The sequence below is a fragment of the Colletes latitarsis genome, chromosome 5 (genome assembly GCF_051014445.1).
Source record: "Colletes latitarsis isolate SP2378_abdomen chromosome 5, iyColLati1, whole genome shotgun sequence".
NCBI lineage: Eukaryota > Metazoa > Arthropoda > Insecta > Hymenoptera > Colletidae > Colletes > Colletes latitarsis.
In genome coordinates, this window is record NC_135138.1 from 30171636 (window position 1) to 30196027 (window position 24392).

A 24392-nucleotide genomic window follows, 5' to 3' on the forward strand; every position below is an offset into this window, starting at 1 on the left:
TACGCGTCTCCGGTAATAAGCACCCCGGCGAGGTCGTTGTATCGCGATCGTTTGGATTTTAATTATACGCCGTGTACGCGCGCGGGGCGCGGTTTAATTTCGTTACACTTGGCTCGATAACACGCTCGATCGTCGAAACGTTTCGAAGCATCTTGTGTAACGAACTACGATGCGTTTCCTCGACGAGCGAGGTAAACAGGGGCAGGGGATCGATCGCATCCTGAAACGCACGATAGCTCGAAGGCAATTAAAATGATTCCACCTCGAGTCTATCTCGCTTGGTCAATTGAATTACTGTACCGTTTCTCATTTTGTGATCGAATGGGGTTTGTTAGGGTTTGTTTGGAGAGGTTTGTTCTTGAAATTGGAGGACTAAAATATGTCTCAAACTCAAGTCTATCACTTGGTCATCAGGACTACTGCACTTTTTTTCATTTTGCGATCGAATGGGGTTTATTAGGGTTTGTTTGGAGAGGTTTGTTCTTGAAACTGGAGGACTAAAATATGTCTCAAACTCAAGTCTATCACTTGGTCATCAGGACTACTGCACTTTTTTTCATCTTGCAATCGAATGGGGTTTATTAGGGTTAGTTTGGGCAGGTTTGTTCTTGGAACTAGAGGACTAAAATATGCCTCAAGAATGGCATCTATCAACTCTTGTAAATTTGACTCAATCTAACGCTCAGGTCTATCACTTGGTCATTAGAATTACAGCATTGTCTCTTCTTGCAATCAAGTGAGGTTTGTTGAATTTCGTTTGGAGAGGTTTGTTCTTGGAACTGGGGGACTAAAATATGTCTCAAACTCAAGTCCATCACTTGGTCACGAGGATTACTGCACCGTTTCTCATCTTGAAATCGAATAGGGTTTGTTGAATTTCGTTTGAAGAGGTTTGTCGTGGAATTAGAGCTACCTACTTTCACTTAAAGTCAATAATACCGCACTGAACAGATTCCTAAGCCTCCCCACGATAGAAACATTCCATTTCCAACAAATACCGTCAACTCCTATACATCCACTATGGACGTCATTCAATATGGAGGTCAGTTTAGCCAAGCTTGTGGCCTTTTACACCAAACAGTATTGCACCGAGCAGATAGTATCACAGATGCCTCGACGTAAACAGCGCTGCTATTAACACCCCGTGGGGCATCCAGGCGCGCCACTAAACCATGCTGTTCCGATACCGAGCGTTCTGTTTGACCGCGATGAAGAAGAGGAACCATCGTGGGCGATCGGTTCGGATGCGTGGGCGCGCAAGAACACGTATTTACACGTGCATCTACCGGCAGGCCATCGTAGCACGTTCTGGGCTAATGCCCTTTAGCGTTGCCCCGTAGTTGCGTACATCGAGGCTAATGAAGGCACGTTCGGGCATTTGTGCATCGACGACCTTATACAGCGACGAGGCTCGTCGTGGCCGTGTTTAATTCGTCCAATCACGTTAGTCACGCGATAAGCGACTAAATTGTCGTGCGGGTTGAATCATCGTTCGGTACGGAGTTGCCCTCCGTCATCGGCGTCCAGCGTGCAGAGAACCCGCTGCGACAGACGTTCATTGCGATTAATCTTGTTAATTTCTTGCTGGACTGGGTGTTCATTAACTCCGGAGTCGGCGTACGTTCACCTCTCCGTGAACGATCTTCCGGATTTTCTCCGATGACGCCTCCGTGACGCGTCGACGATTCCGATCCGGCGCGTTCTATTTTTTAAACACAGCTCGATTACGGTAATTCGTGCCCTTAAGTGATAATTTCAACCCTCGCTGTCGAGAGTACGCAATTATATCCCAGCTATTTATGCGTTTTCTGCACGAGAGCCTCGTTGGTCTTGGCTAGAACGCGGTGGAAAGTTTACAGAGTTTACGTTTGGCTTGATGTTTGGAGCTATTTGATTTTCGAGTACTCCAGAATCCCTTCATCCTCAGAACTTTTTTCGTATAACAATTACTGACCATTCTGTGTTTCATCAAAAATGTACTCTGTGTCCGCGAGAAGTTGACCTGTGAGAGGAATGCGGGTCTCGTTGGCTCCCCACTCTAGTTTAGACGAGGGCGGAGCCAACGTAGCCCCTCCTCCGTGCCGCCCACTTGCCAACATCTCGCGAACGCACAGTAACTGCGTGCATTAGGTCGCTCAGAATCGTTCCTCCAGTTTGTCAGGGAATCAGCGGTGCGTTGAACGCGAGTCCCTCGACTCCCATTTCTTCTCGTGGCCCGATACACGCGTAAACGACTATCAGTATGCAGCCACGCATAAGCGGGGCCATAAATTTCGCGATTCTTTCGCGGTAGATAGCGGGTTTCCGCGCGTATGCCTGCATTAAATGAAATTGCTACGCGCGGCTGAAGGGGGACAGGCGCCCCTAAGCGCAACAGAGACCCGCGCGCGCGTCGTCGAGACCACGAACTTCCAATTACATTACAGGTTGCCCACATGCCAGCCTGACGTGCACGCTTAAACTGGAATTCATAGCCGCAGCATCGACCCGGCGAGCGGAACGTAAATTCAAAAGACGCGGTTAAGCGTCGTTGGACAACGCCTCGCGCGACTCTGTGCAACGAAGACCAGATTAGGGTCCCCGAGGAACAACTCACAGGATAGAAAGTTGCGTTATTTTGTGAATCAGGATCATGGACACAGAGGCAAGAGGGAATTGTATCACGAACAAATTGAAATTCCTGGCCGCTTGCAAAGTGGATCGATCCTGGGCGACTCTCTGGTATTTTGGATTAATGAAATAATTCATAGTTATACGCGTCATTTGATAATTGGAATCCTGCGTGACCAGTGGAGGAGTAGGCTCAGTGATTAACTCTTAAGTGGACTTTATCTCGACTGAATTGTTTTACTCAATGTTGATTTTTACCAAATTGGTAAATGGAAATCGACTTTCCCTCGAAGCATTTAAAAAATAATGAACTGGAGGATTACATATAATAATCCACTTAAGGGTTGATTATTATATGAAATCTAAGTCTGAAAATTTCTGAACGTTTTTTTGGTAGTGGCGCTTGATAGATGGAATCAGGGTTGTGATGGGAAGAATTAGGTGTAGCTAGGTGAAGGGTCAAGGAAGGGAGACTGCAAAGGGATGGAAAGTATTTGAGAAAAAATTAGGTTCCCAAAGTTATGCAATGACCTCTACTTCATCCTACAGTTTGAGTAGGATGAAAGTTCCTAAACCTTGATCTATCCCATCAGCTCCTATTTATTTCCAAGATCGTTAAAATGCAATTCCTGTATTGTTAGTTGATCGTGTAGGTTTTCTGACAAAACCTGCAATCTTTGCAGCAATATTAAAGTGTGTCTTCGAGGAAGAAGCTCTCAAGACAGACGTGACTTTGACCAGGGTTGGCAGATTCGTCACGTTCTGGCCTAAAAACATAGGCCTCCGCTAACGAGGAAAGTGTCAAGAGGCCTGGACTTGAAAATAAGCAGGCCTTGCTACCGCGGGTGCTTACGCGAAATTCTCCAGAAAGTTCTTGAATCTATCTCGAGCGGTTAGCAACGTGAATTTCTTCAATGTCGAGTCGTTCGATTAATTCAAGAATCGATCAGACAAGAGAAGACTCTCGCGCAAAGTATCCCATCGGTTACAAGTTTCCTGTTTACTGTGGGAAATTGTGTCGTTGGAAACCGGAGGCACTTAGTCAGACACAGAAGACACTCGGGGGCAAACTAACCGGTTAATGTTTGCGTAATTAATTTCCCGTCGTCTGTTTACGATTGCAACAACCACTCGCGAAGTAGTTGAAAACGCCGAGTATTTCAGCGTCGGGACGACGTTTACGTCTTCCTTTGGCGCATCATCGTCCCCGTGAATCGCGAGTCGAGCTAATAACTTCGTCACCGAGGCAGAAAGTTGCGAGATGTTTGCACGCGTTCGCGTGAGGAGGAGGCGAGGTTATTAGCTAACGTTTCACGCCATCTCCGGGCCCCGTGTACTTATTCGTTTTGCCGCCATTTAACTCCCCAAATTGTGTTTACATCATCGATAAACGCTAACACAATGTACGAATTAAATTACAGTAAACAGAAACTTCGAATTGGGTCCACAATAGGATTAAATCGGGTTTAAAAAATATTTAGGACGATTTGAATTTTTTTTTTGCTGAAAAATTTAGGCATCTACCCCCTGTCGATTTTTCTTAAAAATTCGTTTTTGATTTTTAATAATTTTGTTTGACGCTCTACAGAAAAGTTGTCTAATACTTTTTTGTAGGTACCCATAAGCTCTACTTCAGAAAAAAGTTTCATTGAAATATATTCACTATTATAGGAGTTATGGCTGTTTGAAAATTGGACCATTTTAATGGGGTTTTTCTCATTTTATGGGGTCAAGGAACAATTTTTCCAACATTTTCATAATCTCTGCATATTCTCCATTAAAATACGCGTTGTTTGCTTTTTTAAACATTAAAATCGTCCAATCCGTTCAAAAGTTATGACGTTTTAAAGATTCGCATGAAAATTCAGTGAAACATATCAACGGTATGGTCAGACATCATATTTTCGCTAAGGAATTTTTTTCTTGAAAACGCGTGGGATTTCGGGGATATGTCTATTCACCAAAAACGATTGTAATTGACCCTCCTAGCTAAAAATAATTTTTTTAGAACGATTCGAAATTTTCTTTTTCGCCGGAAATTTCTGCACTTTCTAAATTTTTTTCTCGAACCTGCGTAGGATTTTTGGGGTGTACCTATTTACCAAAAATACTTATAATTGACCCCTGCAACCGAAAATAATTTTTCCGTGAATGATTTGAAATTTTTTAATTTATTTTTTTTTAACTTTTTAACAAAGCCTCAATCAATGAATCATGAATTTAGGTCTTTTCAATCACACTCGATCTCGAAACGTTTGGTACTGTCTAACCAAGGCTATCAACCGTTCAAATTGTGTTTGCATCACCGATAAACACTAATAAAATATACGAATTAAATTACAGTAAATAGAAATTTTAAATTGGATGCACGATAGGTTTAAATCGGGGTTAAAAAATGTATATAATGAATAGTAATCGAGATGAAATCGTGAATTGGGGTCTTTTCAATCTCTCTTGGTCTCGAAACGCTTGGTGCTGTTTAAACCAAGATTATCAACCGCCGTGGACATAGCCGTTACTCGGTATTCATGTTAACTAGGGACGGAAATGCTCGACTGTAAGGTCGATTACACTCGACCCTGCGCTTCCAGAGCAGAAGACAATGTTGATGCGGCAACGATAGCAATGTGGAAACCTAATTGAAGTGGGCGTAGACGATAATAGCTCGGCTATACGAGGGACAACCACGCGAGCTTCTCGTTTAAGACGCATCGTTCGTCCCGCTAATATTCTTAAGAAGATTCGAATCGGGTCCAATTCCGCGACAATGGCACATTCCCGGGCGCGTTTTTACCATTCTTTCCCTGCTATCGCGATAACCTGGGCTCCCCTTATCGACGTTTGATTGGATTGTTCTCGGGAAACTAATGGGACACACACTGTTTTCCTTTTCGATATTACTTCTTTGTACTTGCAACTGACCACGTGGATTATTTAGCAGATGAAACGAATGTTATTAGGGGGGACACTATCACAAGAGTGTTTTCGATTTTCGTTAGATTTAAACAACTTTGGGACTCAAAATTTAATTTTCTAACATTCTTGACACGAAGATTTTAACAAATAATTAGTAAATTTCGAAAAATACGAATCAGAGGACCGTAAAAAATATTTTGACCGAACGAAAACAATTTAAAGAGGCGTACAAGTATGGCGACGTTTGGAGCGATTGAATCATTGGATTTGCACAATTTGGGGACTCAAAATTTAATTTTCTAACATTCTTGACACGAAAGTGTTAACAAATAATTAGTAAATTTCGAAAGATATGACTCAGAGGACCGTAAAAAATATTTTGACTGAATCAAAACAATTTAAAGAGGCGTACAAGTATGGCGACGTTTGGAGAGATTGAATCATTGATTTTGCACAATTTGGGGACTCAAAATTTAATTTTCTAACATTCTTGACACGAAGGATTTAACAAATAATTAATAAATCTCAAAAGATACGAATCAGAGGACCGTAAAAAATATTTCGACCGAACGAAAACAATTTAAAGAGGCGTACAAATATGGCGACGTTTGGAGAGATTGAATCATTGGATTTGCACAATTTGGGGACTCAAAATTTAATTTTCTAACATTCTTGACACGAAAGTGTTAACAAATAATTAGTAAATTTCGAAAGATACGACTCAGAGGACCGTAAAAAATATTTTGACCGAACGAAAACAATTTCAAGAGGCGTACAAGTATGGCGACGTTTGGAGAGATTGAATCATTGGTTTTGCACAATTTGGGGACTCAAAATTTAATTTTCTAACATTCTTGACACGAAAGTGTTAACAAATAATTAGTAAATTTCGAAAGATACGACTCAGAGGACCGTAAAAAGTATTTTGACCGAACGAAAACAATTTAAAGAGGCGTACAAGTATGGCGATGTTTGGAGAGATCGAATCTGGGGTGAGAAAGACAACCCTGTTCGGATTTAATAAAGGAGACGTGGCTGCAGACGAAATCGGCACAAACGACGGATAGCGGGCGGAAAAAGCGGAAATCGTAAATTGTCCCGGAAAAGAATCGTGCCGTAAAACTCGACGGAGGAGGGTTTTATCGATTCAATATCTCTCTTTCGTACTGGCCCCGGCAAGCCAGCCCGCTGGAAACACCGTTACAAAGGCAGACACGATTCCGTAAAGGATATTCGGTATGTGCTGTCTATGCTCTTACGTCGTAGCTACCTTTCCCCCTCCACAGATACCATCCCCAAACCTTCGTCGCGAGGTATTTCCTACGCCCGGAAACGGGCACAAAAGTTCCTCCCGACGCGCCTTCGGGATCGAATAATATACGCGCGTCGCGTTAAGGAAATTTAGGGGGCCCGACCAACGAAACCGCCGCCATCGTCACCAATCTCTGGATATGAGAGTCTGCGATTTATTCCCCAGAAATATCGTCGAGACATCGCGCACGAATTCCGGTGTCTCGAATCGTCACGCGGTATTTCATTTCGTTCGAATGGCTTCCAAAGCCCTCCAACCGTTTCGACAATAACCGTTATACGTTCGAGAATTTTTGGAAATTTTCTTACACTCGCCGACTATTCGAATCGCTAACTCTTTTAAAGTTAATTCCCTAACGTCAGAGATTCTTTATTAGTGGGGGAAGATATTGTGTCTGGTGCAGGGTAGTTGATCGAACAAATTTTCCAAACGAGTGCACCTTTAATATGGTAAGAAGAAATTTGAATATTAAAAAATTCGTAATCTACTGTACTAGTTTCATTAAGTTAATCGGTACATTTTTGCCTTTCGAAGTTCCTGCAATCTTGCTGTCCTGTTTAACAAGCCAGTTTCGGCGAAATAAGATCGCTGAAAGCAACGAACAAACTTCTAACCTTGGATCTTTAATGCATATGAATTATACGAAGATTACAAAATTAACAACCCACTGTATTACTTTCATTAAGCGTATATTTTTGGCTTTGGAAGCAATCTTGCAACCCTGTTAAACAAACTGTAAATACAGTACTATGAATTGTATGACTATTACAAAATTCATAATCCACTGTACCAGTTTCATTAAGAGTAGATTTTTGCCTTTGGAAGTTTGACAATCCAAAGAAAATGGCTGAAAGCAACGAACAAACTTCTTCCTTTGGATCTTTAATGCATATGAATTATACGAATAGTACAAACTTAACAACCCACTGTATTACTTTCATTAAGTGTATATTTTTGGCTTTGGAAGCAATCTTGCAACCCTGTTAAACAAACTGTAAATACAGTACTATGAATTGTATGAATATTACAGAATTCATAATCCACTGTACCAGTTTCATTAAGAGTAGATTTTTGCCTTTGGAAGTTTGGCAGTCCAAAGAAGATGGCTGAAAGCAACGAACAAACTTCTTCCTTTGGATCTTTAATGCATATGAATTATACGAAGATTACAAAATTAACAACCCACTGTATTACTTTCATTAAGTGTATATTTTTGGCTTTGGAAGCAATCTTGCAACCCTGTTAAACAAACTGTAAATACAGTACTATGAATTGTATGACTATTACAAAATTCATAATCCACTGTACCAGTTTCATTAAGAGTAGATTTTTGCCTTTGGAAGTTTGACAATCCAAAGAAGATGGCTGAAAGCAACGAACAAACTTCTTCCTTTGGATCTTTAATGCATATGAATTATACGAATATTACAAAATTAACAACCCACTGTATTACTTTCATTAGGCGTATATTTTTTGCTTTGGAAGCAATCTTGCAACCCTGTTAAACAAACTGTAAATACAGTACTATGAATTGTATGACTATTACAAAATTCATAATCCACTGTACCAGTTTCATTAAGAGTAGATTTTTGCCTTTGGAAGTTTGGCAGTCCAAAGAAGATGGCTGAAAGCAACGAACAAACTTCTTCCTTTGGATCTTTAATGCATATGAATTATACGAATAGTACAAAATTAACAACCCACTGTATTACTTTCATTAAGTGTATATTTTTGGCTTTGGAAGCAATCTTGCAACCCTGTTAAACAAACTGTAAATACAGTACTATGAATTGTATGAATATTACAGAATTCATAATCCACTGTACCAGTTTCATTAAGAGTAGATTTTTGCCTTTGGAAGTTTGGCAGTCCAAAGAAGATGGCTGAAAGCAACGAACAAACTTCTTCCTTTGGATCTTTAATGCATATGAATTATACGAATAGTACAAAATTAACAACCCACTGTATTACTTTCATTAAGTGTATATTTTTGGCTTTGGAAGCAATCTTGCAACCCTGTTAAACAAACTGTAAATACAGTATTATGAATTGTATGAATATTACAAAATTCATAATCCAGTGTACCAGTTTCATTAAGAGTAGATTTTTGCCTTTGGAAGTTTGGCAGTCCAAAGAAGATGGCTGAAAGCAACGAACAAACTTCTTCCTTTGGATCTTTAATGCATATGAATTATACGAATATTACAAAATTAACAACCCACTGTATTACTTTCATTAGGCGTATATTTTTTGCTTTGGAAGCAATCTTGCAACCCTGTTAAACAAATTTTAAATACAGTACTATGAATTGTATCACAAAATTCATAATCTACTGTACCAGTTTCATTAAAATTTTTTGCTTTGGAAGTTTCGCGAGCGAAACAAGGTGAAAGGAAGGGACTTCTTCCCTCGGATTTTTGACGCGTTAGGATGACATCGCGTCGTTCGAATTCGCCACGCGGATTCTATAATGCACGCAGTCCTCGATGTGTACGTGTCAGGACGAGGGAAGACGGGCACATCGAAACGATGAGAGTAACGGAGATCGATACTAACGGAAGGGTGGCCCGAAACATTCGACTACGGTTATAAATCTGGTTAACGTTGATTTATCTTGCAGAAAAGTTACGGGCCGCGCTTAAACTTAAACAGAACGGGGCAAGATCTATGTGCCGTTGTACAAAGGAGACTGCGCTATTAATCCTTATCAATGGTGAGTCACGCTGGACGGGAAATGTATCATTCCTATCACGTGCGACGTAGTCGTCTGGAAATACACTAACCGGGGAACTTTTGTTCGCGTTACGTATCCTCCAAGTATACGAAACGATCGAAAATACGATACTCACCCGCCCTCCAACGCCAATTATTCGATTATTTATCGATAACTCGACCTGGTGTTTGGATACTGGAATATTCAGATAATTAAAACTTCGTCTCGGAGCTATAATAGCTCAAAGACCAACAATGATTCGTCCAAGTGTCCCAATATATATGCAAGAGTAGCAGAAATGATTCTGAGACTTTAATCGAGGCAAAAATTCGGTCTTTTAACGAGGGAGTACTGCAAATTGATGTATTCAGGTAATTAAAGCTTCATCTCAGAGTTACAATAGTCCAAAGATCAACAATGATTCGTCCAAGAGTTCCATTATATATGCAAGAGTAGCAGAAATGATTCTGAGACTTCACTAGGGGTAAAAATCTGGTCATGTAGCGAGAGAATAATGCACATCGATATATTTAGATAATTAAAGCTTCATCTCAAAGTTATAATAGTCCAAAGACCAACGATATTTCGTCCAAGAGTTCCAAAATATATGCAAGAGTAGCAGAAACGATCTCGAGACTTTAATCAAGGCAAAAATTTGGTCTTATAACGAGGAAATACTGTAAATTGATGTATTCAGGTAATTAAAGCTTTATCTCGGAGTTATAATAGTCCAAAGACCAACAATGATTCGTCCAAGTGTCCTAAAATATATGCAAGAATAGTGGAAATAATTCTGAAACTTCAATAGATGTCAAAATCCGGTCTTATAAGGAGAGATTATCGCAACTCGATAATTGACGTTCCAATACTAGAATATTCAAACAAAACTTCATCTTGGAGATATAATAGTCCAAATGCTAACAATATTTCGTCCAAGAGTCCCAAATATATATGCAAGAGTAACAGAAACGATCCCGGAGACTTTAATCGAGGCCAAAATTCGGTCTTTTAACGAGAGATTACTGCAAATCGGCGCGTCGCGAGTGTTCGAAAATACGAAAGTTCGACATCCAACCCTCCCGAACGGAAGGGATTACGGGAAGAACCGTGGAAAGGAGGAGGAAAGTCGAAGGACACCGGGGACTGCGCAATTGCGGTTTGGAAAACGGGAACAAGTGGCCCCCAGGTCCACCCCCGCAGGCAACGATTCTCGGTTATCGAGATTACGCTGGTCGGGACGATCTAATCAGCCAATGGTGGAGATCCGGCCCTATTTAAAAGGAAGAAATCCCGCTGTAAAAGATAAAGACCATGGAAGAATCGGTGGTTGGCGGTGGGTGGGGCAGACGTTCTCTCAAACGTTGGGAACTAATGAACCGTGTATTCCCATCCGAGCTTCGCGATTCCTATTGTGGAGTGGCCGGACAGAACGGGATGGAAGAGGCAAAAGAAGTCGGGAGAATCTGATGAAAGGGACTCCTCTCGTTGCTCTCTATCTTTCTTGTCTTTTCCCATTCATCCTGGCGACGGTTTCGCCCAGGCTCGAGACACGCGAGCTCTCCCGTAGGAGAGACCGTTTTTGGCACGAGCCTGCCGCTGCTATCCGTGCTCGGGTAATTGTTAACTCAAAGGGAGCACAAAAGCAGCCTCGTCTGGCTGCTTTCTTCGGGCCTCCTTCCGTTTCGATTCCGATCGCGACGCCAATATCGGGATCCGTCGTTCTGTGGCCAGTGCCTCTGCGCGGCATTAACAGCGGGAGGATCTCACGGACGCGAAATTGCATTTTCCGGAAGAGGCCCTTTGTGATACGATCGCGTCATCCCCTCCTTTAAAGCCTTTTTTTTTTAATTACTCCCGGCATTCTTCAGCGTACCATCGGTTAAGCAATCTCGTTCCACGGCCGTGAACCTATTCGTTTCATCATTCGCGTCGAGGTGTCCTGATCTTTAATTATATTTATCGTTAAAAGTACGGGAGTGGGTCTCTGACTACGCAGCGATTTAATTAGATATCGAAGACCATTCGACGGGAGTAGCCTCGACTCGAGTTTAGCGCGTCAAAGGGGAGGAATTTTCATTGTTACTTCAGACTTAGGTATTCGTAAGGTTTGTTATAATTAAGGGAACTCGCAGGAAACGGTTGGATTTCCATCGAAGGGATTTGCAAAGCTCTCTTTATGAATTTTTTAAACCATGGGCGATTGAAAGAAAGGTATAGTCCGAGCCAAAATATAGCAAGGTCGTAAACTAAACTCTTGAGGGTGCCTTTCTGAATCTTTTTCTTTTCTACCTTTTTTCATTATTTAGATGCATTATTATAAGCAGGTAAATTAAGATATTAAAGTCTTGAGTAAGACCTTTACCTCTAAAAATGGCGATACTAGATAAAATATTTCTTCGTACTGCCCTAACTATGGTCTAAGACCCTTAGCTACTTGTATTTCTGTCAATTCACTTGTTTCAGGAACTAAAACGTGTAAACTTTGACACTCACTCGAGTTTACGACCTCGCTATAGTGTGGCCCGGACTATACATTAGGAATTGGTTACTCTTCGTACTTGAATGCGAACCTACGGTGCAATTCCGTCGGTGAAGAAATTTCAGGACTAAGTAGATTTTACTTCGACCGAGGGAAGTTTTCGCGTAATTTCATAAGATGTAATTGAAGCCGCGAAAGATCAATACCGGCGGGAAATTGGACTTTCAAACGAATAGGGTAAAATTGGTTTTGGAACGACCGTACAGGAAAAGATACTTCGCCGATAGATTCGCTGGAAAGTGTATTTCCAAGGTGCCATTGTCCAAACTGTGTTCTGAAAAGATAATATTGTGTTTGCTAAATCCTGCCACTGTCATAATATAGAGAACTATTCTTGGTAATGGAGAATAAAGAAACAGGCAGAGCATTAAATATTTGTAATTTAATTTGAGAACTATTTTACCTTCGAAAATAAAATACATCTATTCGGGTAAGAATCTTGAGTAACGGGCAAATGTAAAATTATACAATGTAACATTTCATCTGACCTAACCTCTCACCTGCGATTCTAATTGGGAAAATTAAGAGCTACATTATTCTCGGTAACATTTGCTTTAAATGTCTCTGGTTCTACAATCGGCCCTCCTGATCTCTGTACCAGAATATATAAACTGTTAAATAATTTTAGCAATAACCTAATTCTTCGCTGTATCGTTCGCTTCTCTTCGATCTATTACGATCTCTGTTCCAGATTTAATTCAAGACCTACTAGAAAACCTTTTCATCCACTGGAAAATATAATTTCAATTATCTTCCCTTCTAATCTCGAAATGATTGTGATATCATTGAGATTTCATCCAACCGCTAATTTTCAAATAATTAATGTCTTGTGAAATCTGAATTGCACACGCTCGCCCCGCTCAATTTACACGACGAGAAATAAAATTTACGTTTGAGGCAATACCACGGCCACGATATCCGAGTAATTGCTTCCGAATGAGCTTTGTGGGCTTCCGTGTATGTTGGAAATTGTCGGAGTTCAAGGGTCGCGAGTGCAGTTTTGTGTGATCCCGTCGTTTCACGTGGAAATTGGACAGTCGGAAGAGTCGACAGCCAGGTGGTTAAGAGAGGGCGTCGAAAGTGCAACGAGTAACTTCTAATTTAACAGAGAGCTGCAGCGTCACCCAACTCGCCTAGTCAGTCTGATCACTGATTCAGGATAACAACATCCTCTTTCGCGAAACGACGACGATCTGAGAAGAACTTGGGGGATTATTCGTTTCTCGCGCGATTAACACTAGATTACCTTAAAATACGATTTTTCTTTTAATTAGAATGTGTATTCATGCCATTGCATCGAACAAATTCAACATAAGTTGTTAAAAAATAATATTTACGCGTTCTGTAATTTTAAATATGGGATCTGCATCCGTCAAATTGACGGCTTCCGTAAATCTAGTGTTAAGCAATCACAGTGATCGAAATGGGCAAAGATTTTAAGTAATTTATAGTTAAATGAAAATTAGAATCAAGATTGTAGAATTTCGTATAATTTCGGCCCTTTAATTAACGTAATATTCTACGGAATAATTGTATTTAGAACGTCAGAGGAATACAAAGTAGGATGTGGCGTATTTTTGCGGGTCAAAGTATTAATTAAATTTTTTGAACACGATACGCGTGGACCACGCGTTTCTATTTAATTTAAGGCGGGATAAACGGTATTTAATTATCATTTATTTAATGTTTGGTACAAGAAAGTATACGATATTCTGTTTTGTATTCCTCGTGTAATCTGTAACGTAATTACGTTAATTACCCGAGAGGGTACACAAATTATACGGTCGAAAACGTCATAATGAGGCTTGGCAGTGATCAATACAAAGACAAATTTAATATGTTAACGCAATACACTTCGTTGCAACGTCACGGGTGAATGTGAAACTTCGTTAAGGCAATTTCTTTGCCTCGACTTTTATATGCAGGTCGGGGAAAATATTTCCATGTCAATCTTTTATTTTAATGGTAATTTTAGAACTACTTCATTTGTTATTAAATCTCTTGGACAGTGGCCTAAATAAGCAATATTTGCCTTCGAGTGCTCATCTGGATTCTTCCAGTTTCAATTTGCAGTTTGGAGAAAAAGCGATTTTCGGTGTGAAACCTTCCTAAGGGACGCGTAAAATGACGAATAAAGGAGAAGTAAAGTACAACGTAGCACAATGGAGCGCGAACAGCCTGGCAAGATGGGAATGGCACGGGTCGAAGACACGACCCACGGTGGCAGATGCATTTCACACGTTAACGACTTCGGTCACGGTGTCACTCCTCTAGGAACCCCGTGACATCTGGTAGGCCGTCCGTATAATAGAATACTCAGAGGCCCATGATCGCTACCGTGGAAACGACTCGAGGGTGACCGACAGGAAATTGACGGTGTCGCGACTGCCGGGCCAACATCGGGTCGGATTAAGTGAAACCGAGAAGACCGTGTCAATTTTTGGCAGCACGGTGCCCATTGTAATCGGCGGTTAGGCACCGTGAACGGGGCGGCGCAACCAACCATTCGTCAGACCATAATTTCTTCCTGCTTTTGTCGACAATCGATGGCGGGATCGACGGGAAGTCGAAAAACCTGGCTGCGACAAAGAAATTTTACTGATCCAACGTGGCAATATTAGCAAGTCAATTGCATTATTTTTTGCCCTTTTTATTCTCTGTACTACTGTCCAAGTGGGACTCACGAATCCAATTATTTATTTATCTATGATCGATGGGAAGTTGAAAAACTTGGGCGTGGTAGAAATTGATCAAACGTGGTAATATTAGAAAGCCAACTTAATTGTATTATTTTGTATTCCTTTTATTTTCTGAGCCACTGTCCAAGTGGGACTCATAAATCCAAGTAACTATTTATTTATCTATGATCGATGGGAAGTCGAAACACTTGACTCTGACAAAGACTGTTCAAACCTGACAATATTAAGAATTCAACGAACTTAATTCCATTATTTTTCCTTCTTTTTATTCTCTGAGTCACTGTCCAAGTGGAACCCCTAAATCCAAGTAACTATTTATTTATCTATGATCGATGGAAAATTGAAAAACCTGACTGTGACAAAGACTGATCAAACCTGACAATATTAAGAATCCAACGAACTTAATTCCATTATTTTTCCTTCTTTTTATTCTCTGAGCCACTATCCAAGTGGGACTCAAAAATTCAAGTAACTATTTATTTATCTATGATCGATGAAAAATTGAAAAACCTGACTGTGACAAAGACTATTCAAACCTAACAATATTAAAAATTCAACGAACTTAATTGCATTATTTTTCCTTTTTTTTATTCCCTGAATCACTGTCCAAGAGAACCCCTAAATCCAAGTAACTATTTATTTATCTATGATCGATGAAAAATTGAAAAACCTGACCGTGACAAAGACTATTCAAACCTGACAATATTAACAATTCAACGAACTTAATTGCATTATTTTTCCTTCTTTTTATTCTCTGAGCCACTATCCAAGTGGAACCCACAAATCCAAGTAACTATTTATTTATCTGTGATCGATGGAAAATTGAAAAACCTGACTGTGACAAAGACTGATCAAACCTGACAATATAAAGAATCCAACGAACTTAATTGCATTATTTTTCCTCCTTTTTATTCTCTGAGTCACTGTCCAAGTGGAACCCCTAAATCCAAGTAACTATTTATTTATCTATGATCGATGGAAAATTGAAAAACCTGACTGTGACAAAGACTGATCAAACCTGACAATATTAAGAATCCAACGAACTTAATTCCATTATTTTTCCTTCTTTTTATTCTCTGAGCCACTATCCAAGTGGGACTCAAAAATTCAAGTAACTATTTATTTATCTATGATCGATGAAAAATTGAAAAACCTGACTGTGACAAAGACTATTCAAACCTAACAATATTAAAAATTCAACGAACTTAATTGCATTATTTTTCCTTTTTTTTATTCCCTGAATCACTGTCCAAGAGAACCCCTAAATCCAAGTAACTATTTATTTATCTATGATCGATGAAAAATTGAAAAACCTGACCGTGACAAAGACTATTCAAACCTGACAATATTAAGAATCCAACGAACTTAATTGCATTATTTTTCCTTCTTCTTATTCTCTGGACCACTGTCCAAATGGAACCCCTAAATCCAAGTAACTATTTATTTGTCTATGATCGATGGAAAATTGAAAAACCTGACTGTGACAAAGACTATTTAAACCTGACAATATTAAGAATCTAACGAACTTAATTACATTATTTTTCCTTCTTTTTATTCCCTGAGCCACTGTCCAAGTGGGACTCATAAATCCAAGTAACTATTTATTTATCTATGATCGATGGAAAATTGAAAAACCTGACTGTGACAAAGACTGATCAAACCTGACAATATTAAGAATCCAACGAACTTAATTACATTATTTTTCCTTCTTTTTATTCCCTGAGCCACTATCCAAGTGGGACTCAAAAACTCAAGTAACTATTTATTTATCTATGATCGATGAAAAATTGAAAAACCTGACTGTGACAAAGACTATTCAAACCTGACAATATTAAGAATCCAACGAACTTAATTGCATTATTTTTCCTTCTTTTTATTCTCTGAGCCACTGTCCAAGTGGTACTCATAAATCCAAGTAACTATTTATTTATCTATGATCGATGAACAATTGAAAAACCTGACTGTGACAAAGACTGATCAAACCTGACAATATTAAGAATTCAACGAACTTAATTCCATTATTTTTCCTTCTTTTTATTCTCTGAGCCACTGTCCAAGGACTCACAAATCCACTTCTTTATTTGTTTATCTATTTTCATCTTCTTACGTGCAAGATGGTGGCGTTTGAAGATCTCTTGTTATATTTAATCCTATTATTACGGTCCCCAGGGAAATTTAACTTTAATTTGTGCCTCGTCAATTTTTTTCCCACGAGTCAAATACGATCGCAAAAGCTCTCTCGCGCGCGAGTTTTGCATCGACAACGAAATTGTTGCCCGACGCGTCGTCCTTTCGACGGAATTAAGGCTCCGAAGCGTTAGTTTGAAATCCCGCGCGCGACGCACGGTCGTTAGTGCTAATTGTTCGCGATGCAATTTTTCAGCATCGTTGGGCGACTCGCGGGACACAATCGGTCGAATTAACCGAATCGCAAATTACAAACGGGGATTCTCTAATTCAATCGTAAAGCATCCTTTGCAAAATGGGACACGAAAGGGAATTAATCGTGAATAAAACCGAGCTCCAAGCGGTCTTTCATTGTCGATTCATTGCGTGTCGATGTTTCAGCGCAGATGAAACATTTGAAAACATTCGTTTTAAATTAATCTATCATTGAAAATAATATTTAGTCGACTTTCTTATTACAGAGTCAATTATAATACACTTTAATAAATACTGAAAAGAAAAAGAATTTATTTCCTCTTGATCAAACTCGAGCGTGGGTCGAATCTGTCGCTACCAGGGATCTCGAGGTCTGGATTCGCTCTTCTCCAGGGAATATCCTACTACAGCCTTACGGGGTGATCGTTAAAGGGTGAATTCAATGGAAAAGTCTCTGGGCTCGTTCATTAGGTTCTTAGGAGATCAACCTGATTACGTCGTCATTTGGAATGATTTTCGTGGTAGGTCAGCGGGGATAAGCTGGCGAAGAACAATAACTTTCGCAGGGTATTACGTAGATAGCGTGGCGCGCCTAATAAAGAATTAACGCCTTTACTACCGATCCTTTTATCGCATATTACACGGTCAACATGCAAGAATACATTAAGCACTTAATGTCAAGCACTATTAAGACTTTTACGACTCTAAATGTGTTTTCCAACGACAAATAATGGGCCAATCAACGAAACAAATTACGGTCCCGCTTTATTATTATTTGCTTTTTACGACCAAATAAGCACACCTCCAACCACGATCGTTTACTCGACTTCGTGGGTGAACAATGAAATTAATTGGTCGCTCGGAAATGAGAAGTAAACCGAACACTGTTTATCGACGATTCGAAAGAACGAAGAAGGTAGCATCGGATACCTAATCAAACAAAGAAGTTGCTTTCATCAGCGTAAAACGTCAATATTTATGACGCAGCGAGCCAATCGCGATCGGAAATTTTAAATTCTTCGCGATCCATTTCATCGTGCCATTTTCAAACACACGTGATCGATGAGGAAGATTGCATAGCTTCAGCGAGGCAGTTTTCGAGCGAGCGACTGGGTCGACTGAACGACGTTGCAACAATGCACCCGCACTTTCCACATTGCTGGGGGACGTTTATCTTGAAGACAAAATAAGACGTCAATCTTCGCGAAGCCCGTGGAAAGAAGGAGCAAAACGCGAGGAAGGGAAGGCGCGAGAGACATCGAGGGTCTTGCCGCCCAGCCCTTTTCTTCTTTGCGCCCTCGACGAGCTATACACACAAAAGTGAACGTCATCTGTCATTCTCGAGACACGTTGTTAGCTCAAGATTAGGGGATGGAACCATCCCGTTGAATAGAATCGGTCTCGTTCTTATAGCTCTCGCCATATCTGCAGTTATTAGGGTCATTTCATGTCTTCGATCTTTTATTTATATTTGAAACTTTAATATATTCGAAGATAACAAACACTGTTGCAGAATATTTATCTACTTGATTCTTTTAACAAGAAAAAGTAACATGACAGAAATGAGCTTTAATAAAAGTCCCATTTAGCTCAAGATTAGGGGATGGAAACATCTCGTTGAATAGAATCGATTTCATTTATTAGAATTATTTCAGCGTCCTTAATCTTTTATTTATATTTGAAACTTTAATATTTTTGAAGATAGCAAACACTGTTGTTTCAGAATATTTTTCTATTTCAATTCTTTTGGCAAGAAAAAGTAACATGACAGAAATGAGCTTTAATAGAGTTCCCATTTAGTTCAAGATTAGGGGATGGAAACATCTCGTCGAATAAAATCGGTTTTGTTTATTAGAATTATTTCGCGTCTTCGATATTTTATTTATATTTGAAACTTTAATATTTTTGCAGATAACAAACACTGCTGCAGAATATTTCTCCGCTTCATTTCTTTTAACAAGAAAAAGTAACCTGATAAAAATGAGCTTTAATAAAAGTCCCATTTGACACTGATGTTTCTGTGCAATAATTATATCGTGATCGAAACTCTTTATATTTATATTTATTATTTGTGGGTTTGAAACTAAATCGAGACTGCAATCTATACAAGTTTAATAGACTCCATTACAGGGCTCATAGTTCGTTTACTTCCTCCATTTCAAGGAACTTTTCGCCAAACTTTCGTTCGCCACACTCTCGATAGCAACTGCAGCGCGATAAATCCTCGACTTACGCTGTTAATTCCTTCCAGAACAACGTAACTCGACTGCAATCATTCCTACTCTCGATCAATCCTAATATTTTTCTTAATACTTCTCTCCGTCCAATTCTATCATAACTGATTCCATCTTCTCCCCTCAATACATTCAGCATAGTTTGTTGCAGCGAAACGAACGTTTCCATTCGTGCAATGAAACATTGACGAAACATATTTTTTTAAGATCGCTGTGTGCACAATAGCGAAATCCCATTCTGTTTGCCTGAGAACGCGAGCGTGTCGAGGAAAGCTTCAGCAAACAGAGTTCGAAGATCAAACGAAATAGATTATCCCAAAGTCGTCGTTTTTCGGAAAGCACGAAAATGGCTTCGTCGACGCTAAGCCCACAAAACGATACGACTCGCGGCGCATAATTCAAAGAGTCGAAGAAAAGGGAGCCTGTAATAATGGCGGCAAGAAAACGCGCGCGGCGATATTATTTACAACCCCTTCTTCACCCCGGGGGCTGCGGTCGAACGATACGAGTGAAACGACTCGCCATCTGTCGCGCCGTTTTTCACGCGTTTCGACGTTCCAAAAAGGAACAGAAACGATTCTTCAAAGAAGCGTCGTTGTGCATTTTCTTGCTCCCACGAATTTTCCTATCGGTGCAAATACGTTATTTAGAAACAACCGAGTAGATTTATAATTATTTAGAAAAGTTCATGAAATAGTTGAAACTTTTCAATCGGCGGATGCATGAAAATTTCTCCACTTGATTTTTATGAAATCATGCGGAAAATGCGGCAGGGAAAATTAAGGGATGTAACTCCGTGGAACTCCAATTAACGTACTAGAATGGGAGCTGCTTAATATAGAGTTACACTTGTCACGAGTTTTAATATATTCAAATTCACACATTTTCGTTTCTGAGTACGGATTAAAAAATAATTAAATCGTCGAGGGGTTAATTTTGCTTAAATTTCAGACTAAACTCTTGGTCGTAGGTTATTTTAAACGGTATTTGAGAAACTTTATCCAAATTTAATATACTAAAATAACTGAAAATCGATGGCAAGAGAACCTGTCGATTACACAGTGGTGCTATTTAAGGCACGAGGATCCATTAAATTGGATTATGACTAAATAAGTTGACAGTTGGACCACTTTTCATTCACACCATTTATCACTCTACACTAAATACTCTTGATTCGTATAGTTATTTCGACCAAAATACTTCTCATTTATATGAAACCTTTACCACAGCAGAAATAATAAAAGAGTTTCAAATAAATATTTCGTAATAAAGAACAGTCAGTTTCAAGCGTTACGCGTATTATATTTTCTACTAAATCTTCTGTAGCTCTGTCATTTTTGCGTATTTTACTTTAATATTTTAGAGGGTCATTCCTAAAAAAAATTTCAATTTTTGTTTGTTTGGAGTTTTAAGAAAAGCCCCCTAAAATATTAAAGTAAAATTCGCAAAAATGACAAAGTTGCAGAGGTTTTGCTATTTAATTCAGGACATTTTACTTTAATACTTTGGGGGTCATTCTTAAAACCCCCAAGCTTTGAAAAGAGATAAAAAAATTTCGATTTTCGTTTGTTTGAAGTTTTAAGAAAAGCCCCCTAAAATATTAAAGTAAAATTCGCAAAAATGACAAAGTTGCAGAGGTTTTGCTATTTAATTCAGGACATCCATTTGAAACTCTTTTATTATTTCTGCTGCGGTCAAGTTTTATCATTTTTGCGAATTTTACTTTAATACTTTAGGGGGTCATTCTTAAAACCCCTAAGCATTGAAAAGAGATAAAATCTTTCCATTTTTGTTCGTTTGGAGTTTTAAGAAAAGACCCCTAAAATATTAAAGTAAAATTCAGAAAAATGGCAAAGTTGCAGAGGTTTTACTATTTAATTCAGGTCATCCATTTGAATTTTACTTTAATATCTTGTCATTCTTAAGACCTCAAGCATCGAAAAGAGACCAAAAAAAAAATAATTTCAATTTTTTCAATCCGTCAAAATGGTTTCCTCCTTTAAAGGAGCAAACTTTCGTTTCGAAAATGGCAGAGTCCTCGAGGATCTGGGGATCTGTATCAGTTCATACATGGAATCGACGACATCAATGACGCAGAGACATCCCCCAATCTCGCGATCGTCGCTTCTGCTTTCCAGGACGAAACGAGAAGCCAATCTGCGCCCCCGCGAATTTATTGCGGGAAAGTTTCGCGAGTATGCGAATAGGGAAACTTGAACGTCGGTCCCCCCGGAGCGCACCGGGAGTGTATTAAGTCGAAGCTACCGAGTAAGAAAGGACACCGAGAACGCGAAACGGCGGTGGATGGCGGAAAAGTCCTTCTCTGCCTCTCGACTTTGATGAATTTGTCTTGCAAAGTGGATGGCTGCGTGCACGCGAAAATAACTACCGGGCGGACGACGAGAGCTTTGTTTGCTTTTCGTTGCACGTTTCGGGGGTCGTAGGATCGAGAGGGACGAAGGAAGCTGTGCGTATCAAAGGAATGCACGGAGCACGGATAACAGCCAATTCTCGAGATATTCCCGCTCGAACGAACGCGAACACGGACAAACGTTCGACAAAAGTTGTTTACGACGATGTTTGCACGGCTGTTCCTGGAACTGGTTGCTGGGAGGGTTTGCGAATCGGAGAAACGTGGTTGCGTTGAACGAGTGGCCCGTGGATTAATCGGTACTTTGGTATTTTGCGTTAGAATGCTCTGTGGGCCATATCTGAGGCGTTCGAAGCCAGCTATGCTTCACGCGAGGGCGAGATTTCTGTCAATAATCGAGGCACTATTGCACTCGAGCAATAATGAACCCCAGAATTCATCGAAAGATAAATTCGAATTTTTAAATTCCCTCTGGAAGCTGAAGTGGTCCATGGAATTTAAAAAAATTAAAACTAACATCTCTCACCGAGTTCAGAATCACGGCGAAAGTTTAAACAACGAATGGTCGAGCGTGGACAATGCCAACGCACGGATTCCTCCGAACGCAATTATTTGCATTTCAACTCCAGATGATGCACAGCGTATTATTACGAATCAAATAACACGATGTACCAGCGCAAAATACCGAAACGTTTATTTAACTGAGCCCCGAGATCGTACACGAACCACTGCTTTTGTTAATATTTCTGTATTTGCGAGTGTATCGTATCCGGATAAATATTCTTAATTATACGCTTGATTGGAGAAATTGATTCGAGTCAATTTGTAATTGGAATAAATTCTTCTCAACTGACTGAGAAGAAGATTGGGTTAACTTCGAAAATAATCATTTCGTAGTTAAAAAATGTCGAGTAAGAATATTAACAAATACCTAGAGGATATGCAAACCGAAGAGGACGAAAAGGAAAATGGACGAATTCAGATGTAGAGAGAGACTCATCTCTTAATTAAACAGACGGTTTCCGACGTTTCTAATTAAAAGCATCTCTGGGCAGAGCAACTCTTGAAGGATCTCGATTTTTTAAATATTTGCTCTTAATAAACAAAATTCTCGGGCACGTTACCAATTTTTCCCCGAATGTTTTCGAACCTCGGACGCATTATTGTACTAATAATAACTTTCGACATAAATTAAAGCGATAAATACATAGAGGAGTTTAGAAAGACCGTAACGCAGATTACAGGGTAATCGTGCGTGCGTCAATAAGCACGGCGTTCTCATTAATAAGTAAAAGCGATAATTGAATAGTACGTAGTTCACACTCCGGCAAACAAGCTGCAATTTCACCGCATATTTACCCGTGACAAATGCATCGAATTTCAATTTACAAAAGCCCAGTCTATTTCACTTTGAACGATTCAACAGCCATCAAGTGGCACACGCATATTTCGCGCAAAATCTCCATTCGAATTGCTGGGAATTGCATTAGAACCGATATCGAAGTTAAATAATTAAATCGATCGGAATTCCTATTTACAGAGCGCGATTTCGTTCTGTTTTTCGTTGACTAAATTCAGATTTCCGTTTCCAGGGTTTACAGTTGAATATCTTTGCCCGCTGTCGAAGTGTAGCAGATTTTATTTGCGAATATATTTTCAAAGCTATCAAGCTATCAAACTCGCGAGGCTAGTTTATGAACGAATTTAAAATAGTTATTCGTTGTTTGAGAACAGTATTCGCCACGGTGCGTCCCCCGATTGTTATTTTCATTCGTAGTGCAAATAAATCGCGATTAGCGTCGCTAGAGTGTTGCTATGGTGTTAAATAGATGCACGACGATTCGGCGAAACAAGCTAATTCTCGTGTGCGGAGTCTCTTTGGAACAGAGACAGCAGAAACAGTTCGTGTGTCGCGTTACGCTCCCGTTCATAGGTGTTTGCCTTACCGAGGACGAGAGAAGCAATCAGTTCCATCTACTGGCAACGTTTACACGGATCGTTTGCAGCACCCTGGCGCAGCTTTCGACGTGCCAGGTATTCCGATACACGTGCAGATATCGTGCAAACGTTACGATTCGCGTACGAGCGCTTCTTGCTGGGAATTTTGGGCTCCGTTTCTACGTAATTCTGATTCCAACGACGGGGAACATCCACGAAGTGTCGCCTCTCTCATTGTAACGAAACTTCGCGGGTCTCCGAAGCGCCAGAATAAACAACAGTTACAGGGTAATAATTATTTCCGCTGAAATGGTTTTAGCGATGCGGGGAATTCACACTGGGTCGCTCGTAACAATTATCGACGATGGAAATTTGTTTCAGTTGTCTCTGGCAATTCGAACCGAATTCGAAAGATCTATTATCGACGATGGTGAAACGTAAATTACAACGTAAAACAAATAATCTGTGATTACCTGAAACATAGTATGCACCATCGAGATATATTAACTCCCTATGGATCTGCGTAACTTTCATGTGCTAATATATCAACATTTTATCGAATAATTTTAGTTTTTCCACAAAATGATACGTCTTATTTATACAGGGTATTCGGCCACCACTGGGAAAAATTTTAATGGGAGATTCTAGAGGCCAAAATAAGACGAAAATCAAGAATAC

General features: G+C 39.8%; 2 protein-coding genes across 4 annotated transcripts in view; one reads left to right on the plus strand and one right to left on the minus strand.

The window, feature by feature from the left end:
* The window catches only part of Fas1 (fasciclin 1 Fas1 domain-containing), a 379485-nt gene that overhangs the window by 205624 nt on the left and 149469 nt on the right, over positions 1-24392 (minus strand). The window lies entirely within an intron of this gene.
* On the plus strand, positions 630-9601 carry LOC143342009 (uncharacterized). The gene is given in 5 exon segments (XM_076765490.1): positions 630-736; positions 6528-6594; positions 6596-6635; positions 6638-6748; positions 9459-9601. Coding segments are annotated over 5 exon segments (468 nt in total).